Genomic DNA, 19,680 nt, shown 5'->3' on the forward strand with positions numbered 1-19,680 from the left:
GTGTGATGGGATGTTTTTTCTCCCTTTTAAGTACAGCAACAGACAACATCTATCTGCAACCCCTCTGCTGCTCATTAAAATCTAAAACAGCCGTCAGGATGCTGGCAGTTTCAGACAGGTGGTGTTGAAGGGGAGTGCAGAGCGGGGATAAAGGTGAGACAAGAAAACTTAAAGATGCTAGCACTCAGAAAAAGGGATGTACGGGTATGAGGAGGCTGTAACTCATACTGGACCACGACTAATGAAGATCATGGTTTACTACATTGTGTGACACGCTGTCATGACAGGAGTCAATAATATAACAGTCCCAGGTTTGCATTGACTATAGACATTTTACATTTGGTGATGAGATTACAGCCAGGATTTTTACATGTACAATTTCACATCATTGGATCACACATCTGTCATAAGTCTGCGGCACCACTGCACATCCACTGTCGGCTTCACTGTGGACTGTGATGGCTTTTTGTTTTTCGTCTCCGCGCTTTCTGGATCCATCTGGGTCCAACATGTCTTGCAGTATGTCTTTGCTTTCACTAGGGGGCAGGTTGTAGAAGAAGTACAGCGGTGCCATTTGAATGTATCTAAAATGCCAAACAGAAATGACATCAATTGGAAAGGATGATAAACAAGTGAGAATATGGTTGATGCTTATTTTTAGATTTAAAAAGATTACTGTGGAGGATTAACATGTGACCAAATGGTTAATCTTTACTGTAATAACAAAAACAATCAAAACATGTTTGTGTCAACAGCTCGTTCTAATCTGCTTACACACATGACATTGGATAGTGAGCTGAAAAAGTCATCGACTTACACTTGAGGGGAAATTTCAGAGACTATTCTCATGCTGTTGTTCTCCGACAGAGTGTACTCATGGAAAACGACCCACTCTGGCAGCCCCAGCTTGTGCGACTGAGCCCCGTAGCTGGAGAGCGAGTGCACCTGGGCCATGTGCTTGTGTGTCAGAATGAAGTAGTTTCCCGAGCCGTCCACGTCTCGAGCAATCTGCGAAAAGGAATGACACTGGAGACTCAATCACAGTTGAACTGGAGGAGGCAAATTCTTTCATGCTGGCATTTTGTTTCCACATACCTGCATGAAGAACCCGGCCAGCAGAGCTCTCTTGATGTTGTGGGTGTTGGTCTTGGTTCCAAAGGAGGGCTCAGAGATGGGAAGCTCGATCCTGTTCAGAGTGTCAGTCAACTCTGATCTGATGGCCTCAGCTCTTTTTAGGGCAGAATGATCCAGGAAGTAGTCTTGGCACCACTTTTCAGCTGTGAAATCTGAGGGGAACGCATCACAAACAGTGGAGTAGATTTTTGGTCAGGCATGTCTTAAAACTCAGAAATAGAGCCAAAGTATAGAACTCAAAATTATATTTAAACGAGGTTCATAAGTCTATAATTCTTTTTTTTTTTGTTAGTTTCATTTTTGATCCCCAACAGCAAACAGTTGTGACTGCAAATTATTTATTAAAGTATAATATTTTTACTCAAATGTCAAGTTAAATTACCTTTTTTAAAATTCAAAGGTGTTATGGCAAGTAGTGCCTGGTTCACCTGATCAAAATCTGCCCCCTGGTGGTTTTTCCCCACTAAATTGCTCCTTTAATTTTTTATTCCAATTATTGCTTTGGTATCAGGCTTCTTTCTTTATTGTATTTGTACATGTATTCTATTCAAAAGAATTAAAATAATACATTTAGTGTAAAAGATTCTGACATCGTCTCTTAAATTAAAAAAAAATCTCAACTTTGATGTTTTTTAATTCCTTGTAAAATATAAAGTACTTTAAAAAGGAAAAGATCAGTGTGTCACAGGTTATCGCAGCAAGTTTAAAAATGTGCTATATTACAGAGAGCAGACTGGTTCTCTTCACCAACATCTTACATTGTTCTCTCTGGCTTTGTTTGAAGGCGTTGTAGATGTTTATGAGGGTGAAGTGATCGCCTTCAGGGTGCTGGAACTTCCTGTGACACTGGACTGCCTCGTGGCTCATGCCGGCAGGTGGCTCCAGGAAGCAGCTTGATGCTACAAGACAAGGAAACAACGAGGTCAACAAGCCACTCTTACCGAAGACCATCTGGCTCAGTGTCTGAATGAAACTGCAGCTTTGTGCATCTGCAAATGAGCTACAGTGGTGGTCATTACCAAAATGCAAATAAACAACCTAGCTAACAACAAATAAGATAAAAATATGTGCTAATTTGCTCTCAGTACATTTTGTACATGTGTTATAATAATAATAATATAAATCAGGAATCAATAAAAAATAATTATAAATTAACTAGTTCAGACAATTAAACAATAAAATAAGATAGGGCATTGTAAAATAATAATAAAATGTACAAATTAACTTTCAAATTAAACTAGAGATGCGCCAGTTTTGAAATTCTGATACTGAAACCAATGTTTAAAATAACAATTTTGCCAATAGCCGATTTTAAAAATCACCCAGTCCATTACACTAAGGTTTAATGAGCACAAATTCAATAATAAACACACAATACACCTTTAACGTAATTTTCTTTCATATTACAAACATCTTTGAAAAAAATAAGTAAAAAGACTTTTTACTATATATGACACACCATAATTCCCTCTCTAATATCTATTTTATAGTGCAGTAAAAACAACAAATTTCTCATTCAACTAGCTGAATTTATTCAAGTTTCTCACCGAAAGCTATATTTTACAAGGTTACGGTGAACACATCATTAGAGTTAATTCACCTTCGTCTAGTACTCATAGAATAGAGAATAGAGCTTGAACGCTTCACACTGTAAATTAATGCAACCTCCAGTGAGCTGTTGGTTGCGGCCACTTGTTATGGCCTTATGTAATATTTCAAAATAATAGTAGTAATAGTATTAGTAAAAAATAGTAAAAGATAAACTTTTTTCCTTCCCCCATTTGTGGCGCCCCCTGTGGGTGATGGCGCCCTTAGCATTCGCCTATACTGCCTATGCTGCAGGCTGACACTGTACAACAACCATCTGGTGAATCTACAACCCATTAAAAAGGAACAAATCTTACTCCAATTAGACACCGAAGTCGGAAGTGATGGCACATACGAACCTGACAACATCGCTGCAATGGTCAGCATCTCGCTCACACAGTCAAACTCGCAGGATGCCAGCAGCGCTTTGGCCATCTGAGGGTCCAGAGGGATTTCAGACATTATGATGCCTATCTCAGACAAGTTGCCATCGTCATCCAAAGCTGCGAGGTAATCCAGCTCCTCCAGCGCCTGCATGAGACCCTCAGGATCTGCAATGAGGAATGAAACGGCAGAGTTTGATACATGAATTCCATAACCCAAAAGGACAGTATCCCTATGTGCAAATAGTAAAGTGTCCAGTCTTGCCCAGTGTATGGAACTTTTGATTTAAAATTACATTAAATACTTTAGTAGTAAATAAAATAAATACAATTCTGTGTAAATAGTGGATGTGCGTGGCTAGACAGACTGGAGTCAGACTGAATAGGCTCGTCGAAAGAGAGTTTTGAGGCAGGATTTGAAAGTGGAAAGAGAGCTAATGCTACGAATGTCCGGTGGGAGGGAGTTCCAGAGGCGGTGGGCTCTAGACCCCATGGTGGTCAGGTGGGCTGGCAGGACAGTGAAGTGGATGGAACAGACAGCCCTTTTCAGTGGGGAAAAGAACTGAAACCCAAACTTATCTATGCTCACTTCAAGACCAAACTCCATTGACAAAAACAGTAATTTTACCTCACTGAACACGGGAGCTCGCAGATTTGTGGCAGCCTTGATTAGTTAGTTTGTTTGTGTTACTGTGTGACTTTGGTGAATCAACACCAAAGTCACACAGTAACACAAACTAACTCAGGGATCAAGGAAGCGATAGACCAGCAACTCCAATGTTCAGCAAGATAAAATGACTTTTCGTCAATGGAGTTTGGCTCCAGTTAGAAAGGGCTGTCTGTTTGGGAAGTACTGAGCATACGACTGGATAAATTAAACTTTGATTATAATGCATGAGTTGTGTAAGATTTTGTAAACATATGTTTTTGTATAGTTTTGTTGTTGTTAAACCTGGAACCCTATGACTCCAATTCATCAAGACTTTTTTTTCTTTTTGGATTCTTGGTTCAGTGTGGAGGCATGCAAGAAAAACAAAGTTTTCTTCACAAATTCAACATAACTCGGGGTGGGTAATTGATATACAAATGGTCATTTAGGGGGTGAAGTATTCCTTTAAAGTACCCACTGGGAGGCTGTCAATGCCCCCCTGTGGTAGTATCCTAAAAGGACACTATGGTAGAAGCTGAAACAACACCACATCTGCGCCAATTTTCACCAGGATTGTCTTATTCTTCTACAAACACCAACTTCATCATAATAATTTCAAAGGTGCTGTAATCACATGATATTATTACACTTATTGGCTTTACGATATTTAAATCCCACATCATTCTTACACAAGACAACATCATGACATATGATTATCAGGGCAAGTAACCTCTGTGTGACATTCTGCAAGGATATGGAGATATTACAGTATACTTGGCCTGTGCTTCCTCTCCATTGTACTTGTCTGGTGCTGCCCTAACGAGACATGTTGTGTAATCGCTAATGAGCTGGCCTCTTTTAGCCTCTTCTGTTCATGTTAGGGGTGGTTAGAGCTCAGACAATAGTTAGAAGCAGGGTCCTGTCAGCTCAGCTAAATCACGGCTGACTGAGCCCAAACAGCTACACAGAGCAAATTCATTTGTGCTTCCTCTGGCCAAAAAAAGCCTCCCACATACACCTCTCCGGCTGCGTTTCAGGGTGAGAGAGATGCCGTCTGTGGGAACCAGTGAGGTAAAAATGTCAGTCTCAGTTAATGATGCGTGTGCAGTTTCCACCAGCAGGCTATGTCACCTGGTCTGTCGATGAAATCACACTGTCCAAGGCCGGCTATCTCCATCCTTTTTAGGAATAGGACTGTTGGGGTGATGTCGGACTCCAGGATCTGTGGGGAGTTCTCTGCAGGAAGCTGGCTGTCTTCTTGGTATAGGCAGAAACATTTACCTAGGAAATAAATGGAATGAAACAAAAATAAAATTTAAGTTTTATTTACTCTGATGTTTTTATAATGTCAGAAAGAAACATTTTTTGTAACCTTTTAAACTGTTTCAAGTATCGTCCAGCACCTGACTGGGAGACATACCTGTTGGTCCAGACAGCTGCTTGCGTACGTCTGCCTGACACTGGCTGATTGGTCGAAGTACCTCTGAGTTTGCTCTTATTCTGGGATTGTACACCTGCAAAGAACAATTCACATGCCGAATAATATCAGCTTGTTTCACATTCAAAGCTTTTTTTTTCCTGTTTCCACTGTAAAAAGTTGTGGATGGTCCAAAGGAACCGTTCTGTGCCGTCCCCATTTTTGGTGCCCCCTCTGTTGGGGTACCTAGCACACAGATCTGGTACTAAAAGGTGGAGCTGTGAACACTGCAGTCTGTTGATTGGTCAGTAGAGGACGGTCACTCTGCTCAGGGCTGAGTTGTGGCTGGTTTTGAGGCTCATGTAACCACTGTTCATACTGTGGAGAGTTTTATTAGTAAACTGTAACTATAAAATGAGAGGATGTTATTGCCGGCAACTTTTAAGGTGGAATGTTAACTTGTAACGTTACTCAATGTATGAGGTGACGACATGAATCCATCAGCACACCTTAAATTTCACTGACTTGATCCTCAAGCATTTATATATATTAATTTTGACCAGATTATATGAACTGCATATATTCTAATCCTCATTCAGTGAAAAAAAAAGCATCATAGAGCGTTGTTCCTGTGGGCTCCAGCAACACTAAACCCCTGAGCTTGCCTGAGAAGGACTAAATGCATGAACCTGCTATCTTTAAATATCCCATGGAGAGAGACTCTCACTGCAGCCTGTTTTATTTTGTTCTGAAAATGTCGGCGTGCAGCCTCGTTCTGTGGACGATAAACGAGGTGCAGACTTCCATCTGTGTCACCGGTAATGAGGAAATACAGTGAGTGCTGGACGGAGCAGTGAGTGATAACAACCTTGCCCACATTAAAGAGCACTGTTTGCAGTGGAAACACTAGGGTCTAGGTACCATGTCTGAAGGGTTACTGTTGGTTCCAAAGGTACCGTACTGAAAGTGTTTGGTGGAGACGGGGTCTTTGTGTTATTGTGTGACACAGACAAACTACCAATCAAAGTAGCAGTACACCAGCAGCTCCTGTGTTCAGCGAGGTAAAATTACTGTTTTCGTCAATGGAGTCTGGCCATAGATAAGTTCCCCATTGAATAGGGCTGTCTGTTTGGGAAGTACTGACTATACGACTGGATAAATGAGACCTGGATTATACTGCACGAGTTGTGTGAAAGAAAGTTTAAACCAATGGACCCCTTTTACTTCAATATATCAAGATTTTTCTCAGTTTTTGAATTGATGAAAAACTTTTCTTCACCAAATCTATATATCACAGGGTGAGTAACTGATATATAAATAATTGTTTGGGAGGGGGAGTATTCCTTTAAAAACATACCATCTTTTTCTGGACTCCTGTGTCAATGACAAAGTTGACAGACTCTGTGGCCCACCACATATCCTCCCCCTGATTGGTAGAGAGGAAAACCCTCCTGGACCTCTCCAGTTGCTCAGTGAGAGCAGGCAGTAGCCCTCTGCGGCTTGGACACAGGACCACAGGCACCATCTGTCCCAGCTCGGCTCCCAGCCTGGTGCCTTCTCTCTGGAGGATACTGTGGGCTAAATGAACCTCCTACAGAAGACATTACAAGCAAATCAGGGGATGACACAGTTTGTAAAACCAGCTTTGGTTTGGTGAAACCACTTGTGAAAAATACAGCGATCACTTACCTCAGCCGAGGCAAAAAACACAACGACATCTCCCTCCTCTTTGGTCCGATGGATCTCCAGCACCAGCCTCAGCGCTGAGAAGAAGTAGTCTTTGTTGCCGCTGTTGCTGTAGACCGCCTCAGCGGGAGACGAGGCCTCCAGACTGACGAGCGGGACGCTGTCGTAGTGGCTCAGCAGCTTGTCGGTCACAGGCGGGATGGTGAGGATCACCACTCTGAGCTCAGGCCTCTGCAGCAGGATGTCCTTGAGGAGACCCAGGAGTATGTCTGTGCTCACTGTCCTCTCATGGGCCTGGTCGATGATAATGGCCCCATAGTGCTCCAGGAAAGGGTCTGACATCATCTCTCTCAGCAGCATATTGTCAGTGCAGTACCTGAGTGATAAACGCCATGAGATGGGGTCAGTGGTGGAGCTTTTGCTGAGCAGCAACCATAAATGGCAACTTCAGGATGATAGCTATGCTTCTACATTTTACCCATGATGTGATTGAGGAGCAACAGCAAAGAAAAGATTAGGATTGACAGAGATAGTGTGTGGATGATATTAAAGTGTCATTCAAGCGCTGCTGCTGCTGCTGCTGCTGCTGAGAGCTCATTTAACAGACCTCAGAACAGTGTCAGAGGAGCAGCAGGTCTCCAGAGGGATGGTGTAGCCCACTTCATGACCGATGTTGACGTCCATTTCATCGGCCACACGCAAGGCCAGATCTACAGCCTGCTGTCTGTTGGTCTGCGTGCACACAACCATGCCGTGCTGGTACTGGGCAGACAGACAGAACTCGGCACACCACTGAGGGATCTGAAAGAGAATAATGACTAGATGATGTTCACCTTTCTGCACCATTTTCCATTCACATACACTCAGTTTTCAGTGGCGAGCATCCTTTTCAGGATTGCACCCAACAGCTTTTGTTTGAGCACACAGCAAAACAAACAGTGACAGAAGATATATCCTATGGTATTATCGCTAATAATGCAAAATTGCTTTGGCAGCATGAGGCGGCTCCAGCGGATCAGGGCTTAGCAGCAGGAGGTCCCCTAACACCCCTGCTGGAGCCTTTGTGAGGCATGACTGTCAGGCTGGTGCTTGGACAGTCTGACAGTGACACAACAGCATCTGCTGAGCTGGGCAGCCTGTTCACACAAGCTCACATAATGGTGCTATTTCCATATTATGTCAAAGTGGGGGGAAAAAGACCCACGCCACATACAGAACTTGTTGCATTTCAGTGGATAAACATGGCCAGGAAAACACAACTTAACATTTAAATCAAATCAAGGGGAGCAGACCTCTCAGATTTGCTGTTGACTGAATAGGCTGCACTGAGCATGTGGCAACAAACATTCAAGTCATGCAAATTGGGTTATGCTTTGGTATTTGGGTCTAGAATGAGGGAAGTCAGAATGTCCTGAGCAGAGAAAAAGGAAAGGGAGAAGCATTATCTTTAATTCTTATGCCCCCAAGGTCACAGAGAAACTCTAGACTTCTTCAACATCACAAAATAAATCTCTCTCAAAGACCATCTTTTCCATCCTCCCTTCCCTCCCAATACAATACATTATAACCATATTACCTGTGTGCTCCTCCCAGTCTTTGCTGTACCGGATACAATAACCAGTTGGTTGTTCACCAGAGCATCTTCAAACTTGGACCTGACTTTCCACACTGGCAGAGTCTTCCTCTCTTTCAGTAATTTGTAGTAACGCGAGGAGAAGGGCAATCCATCGAACTGATTCAACTCCAAATCATCTCCAAAGCCAAATGACTCCTCTGCAGGACAGTCCTCACTTTCAGGGGGAAAGTCTGGCTCCAGTGAATTATTAGTATCCGACATGACACATGTATATTTGTTACCGCAGACAAGAGCTGAAAAAGTTTTCCTGCCGCTCCAGCTACGGGTCCATTTTGTTTTTTATAGGAAATATTCAAAAATCGATCAGTTTCCGTCCACTCAGTAGCCTACAGCATATCCCATATTCGTGATAAATCACCAGGATCTCTCCAATCGGCTCCTCAGTTGCCCAAACTATATTTATTAAGCTCTTAAAAGTTGGCAGCTCCTCTTGTTGGGACTGGCTGACGCGCTTTGCGCACCGGCGCGTAATTTCTCCCCAGCGTGGCTTCACACGTGTTATGATTTGCACAGAGCTTTACACATTCACTACTGACCGGTGCCCGCTGTCATAATCGCCTGATAATCCCACAATAATCACGTGTAAAGTAGCGAGGACTAAATCCAAAACATCCTTGAAATTATTTTCATTTTCTAATGGCATGTTTAAAAGACTAGCGCAGGTGTTTTCAACTCCTTATTGATTAATGTGCAGAATAATCTCTAGTAGCCAGTGGACAGTGGTGGAAGAAGAATTCAGATCATTTACTCAAGTAAAAGTACTCACATTACACTGTGAAACTACTCCACCATAAGTTAAAGTCCTGCATTCAAACCCTTTTGGTATAAATATGTTAGTATAATCAGCAAAATGTAAAAGTATCCATTGTGCAGTGAAATATTTACTATTATATCTGAGGTTTTTAAATTAATAAAACCTCTGCATGAATGTGTCTGATGCCTTTTACTGCTGTACATGTTTAAGGTTGTGCTCATTTTAACTCCTTTATATACTGTTGGTTCAAGCTACAGCAACGCATCATATTCTGTAAGATCATCATATGTTTGCTGTCATGTGAGAACCACATATCTTAAAAAAAAAATCAGCTTTTCCTGGTGTCAGAGAAACAGCCTTGTTTGCTTTGTGGTGATGCAATTTCCAGCTGATCCAAGAGGTTTTTTTTAAAGAGTTTATTTGGCTTAAGAAGGAGGAGAATTTTCTTAACACATAAAGGAGCAAGGCTACAGTCCTGGATAGATCTGTGCCAAGCTCAAACTCCAAACCTAAAACCAAAATTAGTAGCCCGGGCTATTATTTGATTAAATCACTGAAACCAACAGGCCTGTAATTGGGACAGGTGTCTATATGGGCAGGCCTTTAATAACAGTTGCTCAGCAAAGATGTTTATTTAAGCCAGTATGAATATTACTTTTATAAAAACTGGGCTTCAGATAATATATTAAGTATAAATCATTCATTTGATATACATCCAACAGACAGCACCGAGTTAAGTGGGATTTATACTTGTGCAGCAGACCCTACGCCGTGACCTACGGTTGTGAGCATTTACACAGGTGTGGTGATGTGTCTGTGTCACTCTGCAGTTACACCTCCAAAACACTAGTCGGCGTCGGGGTTTCTGTGAAGTGCTGTGAAGTTTAGTTGATTCAAAACACATAAACACACATTAAACACACATTAAACATGGCTTAATAGAGACAGTTTCAAACACAAGTACACAAATCAGCTTCACTATGACTCGCAGCATTCACAGACAAACACTTGTCTTTATCTGGACACATTTTCTCCACAAATACAACATGCTAATGTTATAAGCACAAGCCTATGGCATTTTACATTGTATAAACTAGCCTAGCAGCTAGCAGACTTTTCCTCTACTCATATGAAGCCAGGGACAACAGCAACATTTAACAAAGGTAACATTACATAATTTTGCTCCATTACAACTCACAAAGTTCACTGACAAAACAACTGTCTTATACTAAACACGTTTTCCAAACAAATATAACATGCTAACGTTATTAGCACAAGTCTATGGCATTTTACATTGTATAAATTAGCCTAGCAGCTAGCAGACTTTTCCTCTTCTCATATGAAGTCAGGGACAACAGCAACATTTAACAAAGGTAACATTACATAATTTTGCTCCATTACAACTCACAAAGTTCACTGACAAAATAACTGTCTTGTACTAAACACGTTTTCCAAACAAATATAACATGCTAACGTTATTAGCACAAGCCTATGGCATTTTACATTGTATGAATTAGCCTAGCGACAAGCGGAGTTTTCCTCTGCTCATATGAAGCCAGGATAAATCACATACAAGACTTAAAATGTTATTTTTGTGGAGGCTTTATTGTCGTCACAATTTATTGTTTCTTATCTGTGAAATTAAAGTAAATAAAAGCTTTGTTTCATTACGACACTTGTTTTACGGCACTCAAGGATTACAGCACCCAGCATCCGACACAATGCCATTTTATCCTGTTAAAACTATTCTGACAACTTAAATTGATTTTAATGAAAAACCCTTTTGATTCTTTTGATCTGAGGACCCTTCTGGACTAAAGGAATATGAATAACTTACAGGGTAATTGTGGAATGGACACATACTTTGAAGTAGCCAACAACCCACTTTTACACCTTGTGGAATTTATATAAATAAATATAAAAAAATAAATGAACTGCTTGGCCACCAGACAAGGCCTCTAATTGAGACAGGCCTTTAATTGTAAGAATTGATTAGTTGGGACTAGGCTAAGTATCTCCTGTCATAAATATTGGATAGTTTCTCAAAATTATGAGATAATGTGTCATAATTATGAGGGGGAAAACAGTTAATAATGAAAAGAAGATGGTGGACTTTTTTTGTTGTTGAAATGATCTTTCATAAAGGCATAACTGCGGTTTAAATTCATGATTTTGTTTTAACTAGATGTGAAACACCTACAGAAAATACTTGAACCATCCATTCCCATCAGCAGGCTGCAGCTTCTCCACAAGGGGGAGCTATTTGGTCATAGTTCGACACATGTTGACCTTTATGAATTTATCTGAACATTTGTAGAAATCAGTGAAGTTTAAGGCACCTAACATTTAACTCTCCTGACTGTAAAAATGCAGCCTACTTGTCTGGAAATAACCAAGAACAAACAGATCTGTGGTTCAAATATTCAGCATGAAACACAGACTTTAGGCAACCTACATCATGTCTAATTTCTTAAATTGTTTTTGGTCTTTGCATCCCAGCCCCCCTCTCTTTTCCTGACACATAAAATCTGTCTGCAGCTGCGACTTTGTAATTAAATGATGTGGGCTGAGGCTGTTTTCAGGAGCTTCTCATCACTGACACTGCGTGTCCTTGTTACCGTGAGGAGCTGCTTTGATTTCTCATTAGCAATTAGAGTTTTTTTTCACTACTGTTGTTTTGAACATCCTTTTAATCACACACACACTTGACTCCATCAGGTCGGCACCAGTGAATCCTGATAGACAGCAGCAAACACACGATCCTGCACCTGTATTGACTGAAGCAGTATTTGTATCTCTTACTTAAACCTCAGCAAATTGCTTTTCGACAAAGGCTCAGACTGTTGAAATGAGCCTCGGATGTCAGTGTTAATAGCAATTTGAGAGCTTTCTGGAAATAAATACTGCTGTAAAATGTTAAAGTGCACTTATTACTGTATTCAATCTTCCAGTTGCAATTTGGCTCAAGCATAAAAGAAATGCCAGAGGCTCTCGATGAAAAGGAGAAAATGTGGTTTTAAAATTTGATCCAGTGTGAAATCTGTCTTAGTATTCTTGCAATGTAGCAATGTATGTGAGTGATTATGTGGACTGTTTTCTTTTTTTTTTGACAGTTCACCCCAAATCAAAAACACATCTATCTCCCAGTTACCTGTGGTGCTATTTTTCAACCTTGTTTTGGTGAGTTGTCAAGTGTTGGAGATGTCTGAGAGATGTCTGCCTTCTCTAACATATAATGGAACTAGATGGCACTTGGCTGGCTAAAAAGAGAGAAAAAATAAGTTTAAAATTTAAAAAATAAATAATAACTAAAAAAATTAATAATTAATAAAAGAATTTGAAAAAAAGAGAAATTAAACAAAATTTAATAAAAAATAAATAAATAATAAAAAATTAACAGCAATAGGCCGCATTGCTGCAAAATTACCATCAGATTGTGCCTATGTTGGTGAATCCGAATCATTCCAAACTGACAGGCACATGCCCGCTATTTGCAAATAACATACGGCCACACCCCCTTTTCTCCATATAAGGAAACACATTTGCCTAGAGCATCATAACGAAAAGTGTAAAGCTGTTTCTACAAACATATTAAGGCCCTGACACACCAGTGTTGAGCTCTCTCCACAGCAAGGACTGAAATCTTCCAGGAAAACTATATATGCCATCTTTACAACTGCTTGGAGGTTAATTAGAATATTTCATATACCCTGGATTCACGTTAATAATAATTATAATAAGAAGAAGAACAATAATTTCACAAAAAAATGGTATGAGTAGCCATTAGTAAAGGCAAGTTTGATGAAAACAATAAAAACAGTTAGATTTCAATATGGACATGGTCATATATTCCACTGTAAGCTAGGACTTAGGCAAATAGGTGCATGCATTAGTAAATTAACAGTTGTAAATATTGCTGTCTATTAAAGCCTTTTTTTAATGAATGCTGTCTTAATATGCTCTGCACTGAGTTAAAAGGTGCATGATTACATTTTTTAAGACAGCCGGGCCCTCATCGTTTGTGTGTACACAATGACAAAAAAAAGAAAGAAAGATAAACAGAAAAAATAATTTTAAAAAACTGAAAAACTCAACAGCAATGTCTCTTTCCAGAAATCACGACCCGATTACTCAAGATAATCCACAGACCTAGTTGTGAGCAGTTTCATGTAGGAACTATTTTCTCTCTACTGAACTACACGGGCCAACCGTATCACTGTGCAGAAGGAAGAGTGCATCTACTGCTAGCTCACCTAGCACCACTGAGCTAGCTAATGTTACAGCTCAGTGGACAAGGATGCCATTAATGTTTACATCTTGCGCTGTCACAAGCATGAGCCTCTTATCCATGAGTAGATGCACTCTTCCTTCTGCACAGTCATAACGGTGTATGGCGGGTGTAGCTCAGAAAGAAAGAAAATAGTTCCGACATGAAACGGCTCACAACAAGGTCTGTTGATTGACGGATATCACTACAGGTAAGAGGAAATACATGTATTTTTAATTTTGGGGCGAACTGTTCCTTTAACATTCCAAGTTGCTGTTAATGCAACAATTCTCTCATGTAATTGCTTTCACCCGAAAACATGCATGCTGTGTAACAAAAAAAGCACAAAGACCAATGACAAAAATCTTCCAAAGTGTTTGAAAAACTGTTTTACTAATACTTCATGAGTGTTAAAAATACCAAGACCAGACACAGACACTTGAAGTGTTTTCTTTACATATGATGTATCAAACAATCATTATATAAAAAAAGCATTCTCCATGGAGATGTGTTCACCTGTAACACAACATACGAGGAACATATGGACATCACGTACAGTCAGGTGACAGGACTCAAACACTGTCTATTAGTACATGGACACATATGTAGCATTGAAAAAGCAAAGTAAACAAAGCACTGAATGTAAAACTAGTGCATCATTACAAAGATAACAGTATCAAAAGTAACAAGTCAGTTTTCAGCCTACATATCTGTGAACAAGAGCTGTAAAGGAAAAGATGCTGTGTGAATGTATATATGTTGCATTGCAATCCAGTAAAATGATAATTCTGCAAAAAAGAAAATAATAAAATGCTGTTCAGTTACCACAAATATGATTTACGTCGGATTTAGCATCTGGCATGTAGATTGGGTTTAAAAAACTCATCCCAAAAGCCAAATTAAAAAGGTATAAAAAATAGAAAATGAATATCTGCCGCATAGTCGTGGATGAAACTTCATTTCAGTGGCAGAAAGAGATCTAGAAATGTGTCCTTGTCAAGTGAGTCTGTCCTTTTCCCATCACAGAAAAACATGATTCAAAATCCACACACGAACACTGTAGCCAGACACTGGCTGTTTACATGCGAGTGCCTCCATGACGCCAGCTTTAAGAAAGTCCTTAGTGATTCTGTGATTTAATCACAGAGATCACAGAGTCCTCGGTGTAGACAGGCACATGGAGAAATACTCAAAAACACACACGACCTTTAGCAGAGCAATATTTCAGAGACGTTTACTCTCTCCGAGGAACGGATGCTTCCTTGATCTCGGCTCATTTTAGATCCATGCTCAGTTCATACTTCAGTACCCAGATCCCTCAAGTGAGCCTCTTGGGTCTTGTTAATGAAAGGGAAATGGCGAATCATTGACATTTCACAAATCGACTTGGTACCTTTCCGAAATATAAATACAGAGGAAACAGACCTGAATTGCAGCTGTCTGTAAAAACAGCAACCTTCCCCAACTGCAGAACTGTTGCAGTAACACTACTGTTACTTTTTCTGCAGTTGTTTCAAGCCTCATCAGATTGGCTCAAAGCTGCGACGGAGAATATTTACCTTTGAGAAAAACCCTACTGGGTTCCAAACTAACTACAAGGCCCAATCCTATTTCTTATTTTTATCCCTACCCCTTGTTTTTGAGTGCCACCTTGCCCCTCAGAACAGACTCACGTGGGGTAGCGGTTGAAATCTCCCCCTATGAAGTAGAACAACCCTTCAAGACCCTGATATGTCATTGGTGGTTGTCGATGCTAGCATTTACGTTAACGGACGCGACATTGCGAGAATGCGTCTTCTGAAGTGGTAATTTCTCTTGCATGGGCTTTATGCACCCTTTTGCAGTTGTCAGGATGCTGGCGATATGTTCATAACTTTTGTTTCAGCTTCAATCAATCTAACAAGTCATGAAATAAAAAATAACACTGCGTCAGTATCAGGCCAATAACTGTGCTCTGTAGGCTAACGTTAGCAACCCGTGCTCCTGCCCTGCCAGTCTGCACTGATATTCAGGAGCAGTAACAAGCGTAGCAACTTCACTGCCGAACTCAAGTTTAATTTCAGGCATCACATGCGATCAAAGTGTGAGCGATGCGACATTGAAATATGTCAAAATGTGTGGCTGTCATGCACAAATAAGCAATAACAATGTAACATAAGCTAGCTAGCTAGTTCGCTACAGAGACATTGCTGTTTCATTTTTGCTATGCTTGTTATAAAGATAATGACTGTAATACATTAAAACTAAGATAATACAACTGTTAATGTAATTTTGAAATCTTTATTAACCCTTTGAAACCTGGAGCAACATCCCTTTTCTTGTGCTGCTTTCTTTGTGACACCTATTACAAATATTTTAACCATTGAACGCTGAGCAAATTGGTGAAATTTCTTTCAGAAGCATGGGGAAAAAGCAACTTGGTAAGAAATGTCCACCAAATTGCCAAAAAAAGGGTTTAGAAAATTATTTTAAAAAATAGGAAAAAAACGTTAAAATACTTATAATAATAATTATTATTATAATTATGTTACAGAATTATTATAATTTTTAAGCACACTTTCCAGGTCGTCTTGTTTATTTGTTTTTAACTTTCTTTTTTTGCCAATTTTTTTTTGTTTTTAAATTTTTTTTGTTTACCAATCTTTCGCCAGTTTTTTGGGTCACTTCGTCTTTTGTTGCTCATTGCCTTCTACCCATGTTTTTAAAAGAAATCAAGTCAGTTTCAAAGGGTTAACACAGAAAATAACGATGTGGGTTTCTTTTGTTGATTATGCAGCCATCTCACAACACTCAAAGTGTGCCTCTGAAAATGCTCCCTTAGGAGGGCCATGTACAACTTAAGGCCCGAACATACTCGGGCGTACTATTAGTGGAGCGGACTCCGCGAGGAATGCTCGCAGTCATTCGGGCTTTCATAGTCGAGCGCACTTCCGCATTGTAGTTTCCTGTAAAAATGTCCGTGAAAAATCCCCGCGATGTGAAAAATACACGCCGAGCAGTCACTGGTGCAGGGAGCGGAGTCCGTGCGGTCATAAAATCTGAGCTTTGCACGCACAGGGCTTGCGGACGTCCACTTTGAGTCCGCGCGGACCTCGGCGGAGTCCATTCTGCGTACGTTCCGCCCGAGTATGTTCGGGCCTTAATACTTCACCCTACTCCTCTGTTGCAACAAGACACTACCCCTGGACGTGAATGCACAAAATGGTGGGGTAAGGACTAAGTGTTGGGGGCAAGGGGTGTTTTGGGATTGGGCACAAGTGTTGTCTAAACTCATCTGTCATTGCACAAAACTCTTTTTCAACTCTTCCTTTCGCATACAGAACAAACCTACAATGTAAAGGGTTCCCTTCATTTAAACACATTTCACAAAAACATTTCTACAATCAGAATTTCACAGATTGGCTTTCTTAATCCCTCGCCAGCCGTCCTTGATAAAAATCAGTTGATGATTAAAAAAAAATGGTGAAACCGATGCAAACGACAAATTAAAAATTGCTACCGTGTAGTAAAAGTGTCTGGCACAGTGCACTGCGTGGCAATAAATACAGAATATAAATACTTTACATGTACCTGAGCTCAGACTCGTAGCACCATTCAGGGACAGAGCACCAAAGGGACACGGCAGATCTCCTGATTCAAAACTCAGAGAGGCCGCCACCTTTTCTTTAAGGTTTTCAGAGTTTTCATAGTGCAAATTCTTTAGTGTCTTATCGCAACATCGTCCCTTCTGGCCAAAGTCTCAGCTGCTGTATTTGACGTTGGCAATAATGCAAGGCTTTGGTAGTGTTGGAGGTTGCTTGGGACTGGGTCTAGAGGAGGGAGGAAAGTGATACAGAAAGTGAGTGAAATAAGCTTTAATGTTTTTAAATAAATCTGGTGGAGATTAGGACTCACCTGTTGGGGTGTGGGACAGGGCGCATAGGTCTGGGTACACCAGGTATCGGCACAGCAGAGGGGCTTCGAACTAGACGAGAGGTCCTTGGATCAGCAGGAAGGGGTTTCTGAGGAGGACTGGGCTTCTCCAACTCCTGACAAAGAACAGACACATTAAAATAATAACTGAGAATCTCCACCAGGTGGCACTCACAGCTCAGGCCTGCATGCCCTGGCCTCATCTTTAAAGCATCAGGGCAGCCCTGCCCATGCTACTTGCCATGAGAGGGACAATCATGTGGTTTTAATCTTCTCTGGAGGACTGAGATCACGATAAAGGCCTTTTACCTAGCCCCCATCTGGTCTCCATTCACCTCCTCCTCCTCTGCTTGGTCCGAGAAAAGCCTCCTCAAACATCACAGGGTAAAGAAGCTAAACAAACGAACATCAGACCTCACTCACCCATGGAATCAGGTCTGCTGATTCGAAGCACCATTCCTTTTTAAAAGTCAAATCTGGCATCCTAATTTAAAGGTACACTGTTGGTTACTGTTATATATAATGCTAACATACTCCTGTGTCACTTAATTTGTGTAGGGGCTTGAGTTCATATGGTTGTTCTTGATGGAGGATTTTGTTTTTACCACTTGCTGTCAGGTGTGTTTTCTGTGTTTTAGTGTACTTCGTTGAATGTACCATGGCCGCCCTTTTTGCTGTTGTGCTCTGTGGGAAAGGGGCTCAAGTTTATATGGTTGTGTTTTATGGAGGATTTTGTTTTTGCCACTTGCTGTCAGGGATAAACAGAGATCACCTCCAAAGATATTCACGATCTGGGCCTCTTTATATCAACACAATGCAGACAACACCAGAGTATACCAGTTAAATAAATACGTTCACCACCAAAAGTTTAAGTAAAAGATAACCCCAGATTCACTCTTATTTGGCGTTTCACTCTGCTGAGTTTGCATATTCCGCACTGTCTCTTGGACGCCTTTTCAAAAAGACCCAGCCTCACCTGAGTGTTGTGGGGGTGCACGGCCTTAATGTCCCAAACACAGAAATGCAGACAAAGCGGGAGAGTCTCTGCAGAAAAACACCACCATGTCACTGCATGACGAGTCGCTGAGCGCTGCAGGTTTAGCATTTTTTGAAAAATGTTCAACTTTGGGAACAACATTACGCTTGTCACTGTCACTTTCTACCCACTTGTTCAATCACAGTGGAACAGGGACAAATCCCACAAAGACCAACCATCACATCTCATATGTGCAAGTGCTGAACAACAGCAATAATGGAGGAGAAACACTTTAATATACTGTATTAATAAATGTTTTCTCTCAGGAACCCACATAGACCGGCAGGGCCATCATCTCTCCCTACGTGCGTCAGCCTTCCCTTAAACCAGAGCAAGTACTCTACCTTGCGCCAATATTTCTACTTCCACAGATATTCTGTATCATAGCAACCAGACACAACCAAAGGGCCTCAGCTAAAAAAACGCTGGGCCTCCAGAGCACTCTCACGTGCTCCCAGCTGGGCATTTCCTGAGGAGTGCCTGGTATTTCCAGCTGGGAAAGAAAACGCTTCAGTGGACAGGGCACCTAGAATATCCTGCATACTATATCTTTAATGTTTTCATTAAGACTGTGTTCTGTTAGAGACGTGACTAATGCAGAGTATTTCTCTTCTTTGCATCCATAAGGTCAAGTAGCATGACAATCAGCCCCATAAAAGTACTATTAAAAGCAGGCAAAGAAAAGTCTGATAAGGTGATTAATAGGCACAAAATCTTACTTAGAAGAACTAACTCAAGTATCATCAGATGAAGCTCTCCCACTGGACGAGGCGTCCACTGCCCCCTGCAGAGAGCTTTCACCGTGGGAGGAGAAAAAGTTTCTGTCAATGTCTCGGAGCGGCCAAACAGCTGCTAAAGATACTGTCGGTGGAGTCTGCTGCCAACAGGCATCACTTTCAGTTTCACACTTTGACATTAAATAGGAGCAGCTGAGAGGGAAAATCTACTTCCTGGAGTTGAAACAGCGCCAAGAGCTGCTGCACTTCACCTGTCGTACAGGTGTGTGATCACCAAGAACCTCTGTTAAACTAAATGGAGATCTTTCTGTAAGTGGCTCTGGATATTTTTACAGCAAACTGCAGGACAAGCTTTTTTATTAGACAATTCGGACTCCTGCTGTATTCTGCTGAAGTGTTACCATGACTACTTATGCGCACTCTCCCTGAAAAATAAACAGTTAAGTCAGTAAAGTGATAGTCCTAGAACATTATGAAAACAC

General features: G+C 40.9%; 2 protein-coding genes across 2 annotated transcripts in view; both read right to left on the minus strand.

Moving 5' to 3' along the window:
• Positions 1-312: 312 nt before the first annotated feature.
• dhx32a (DEAH (Asp-Glu-Ala-His) box polypeptide 32a) lies at positions 313-9,014 on the minus strand. Its single transcript, XM_033611794.2, has 11 exons — positions 8,433-9,014; positions 7,464-7,657; positions 6,860-7,232; positions 6,528-6,761; positions 5,174-5,267; positions 4,885-5,034; positions 3,081-3,272; positions 1,893-2,033; positions 1,096-1,286; positions 818-1,008; positions 313-584 (listed from the first exon to the last, which is right to left on the minus strand). Exons 1-11 carry the CDS (start codon positions 8,691-8,693, stop codon positions 386-388), a joined length of 2,220 nt encoding a protein of 739 aa, XP_033467685.2. The 5' UTR covers positions 8,694-9,014; the 3' UTR covers positions 313-385.
• A 4,865-nt stretch (positions 9,015-13,879) lies between these two features.
• adam12a (ADAM metallopeptidase domain 12a) overlaps positions 13,880-19,680 on the minus strand; it is a 124,506-nt gene continuing 118,705 nt past the window's right edge. The window contains exons 22-23 of the mRNA XM_033610620.2: positions 17,408-17,541; positions 13,880-17,322 (exon numbers count right to left, since the gene is read on the minus strand). Coding sequence (XP_033466511.2) covers positions 17,253-17,322; positions 17,408-17,541 — 204 coding nt within the window. The 3' untranslated portion in view covers positions 13,880-17,252. The remainder of the gene's footprint in view (positions 17,323-17,407; positions 17,542-19,680) is intronic.

Source organism: Epinephelus lanceolatus, chromosome 21, assembly GCF_041903045.1.
Source record: "Epinephelus lanceolatus isolate andai-2023 chromosome 21, ASM4190304v1, whole genome shotgun sequence".
Lineage (NCBI taxonomy): Eukaryota > Metazoa > Chordata > Actinopteri > Perciformes > Serranidae > Epinephelus > Epinephelus lanceolatus.

Excerpts from the sequence above, each read along its gene's own strand:
- dhx32a (XM_033611794.2), bottom strand. The coding sequence starts at position 8,693 with ATGTCGGATACTAATAATTCACTGGAGCCAGACTTTCCCCCTGAAAGT. Across the intron at positions 3,273-4,884 it reads TGATTTCATCGACAGACCAG|ATCCTGAGGGTCTCATGCAG; the intron begins GTGACATAGCCT and ends TCCTCATTGCAG. Across the intron at positions 1,287-1,892 it reads ACAAAGCCAGAGAGAACAAT|ATTTCACAGCTGAAAAGTGG; the intron begins GTAAGATGTTGG and ends CGTTCCCCTCAG.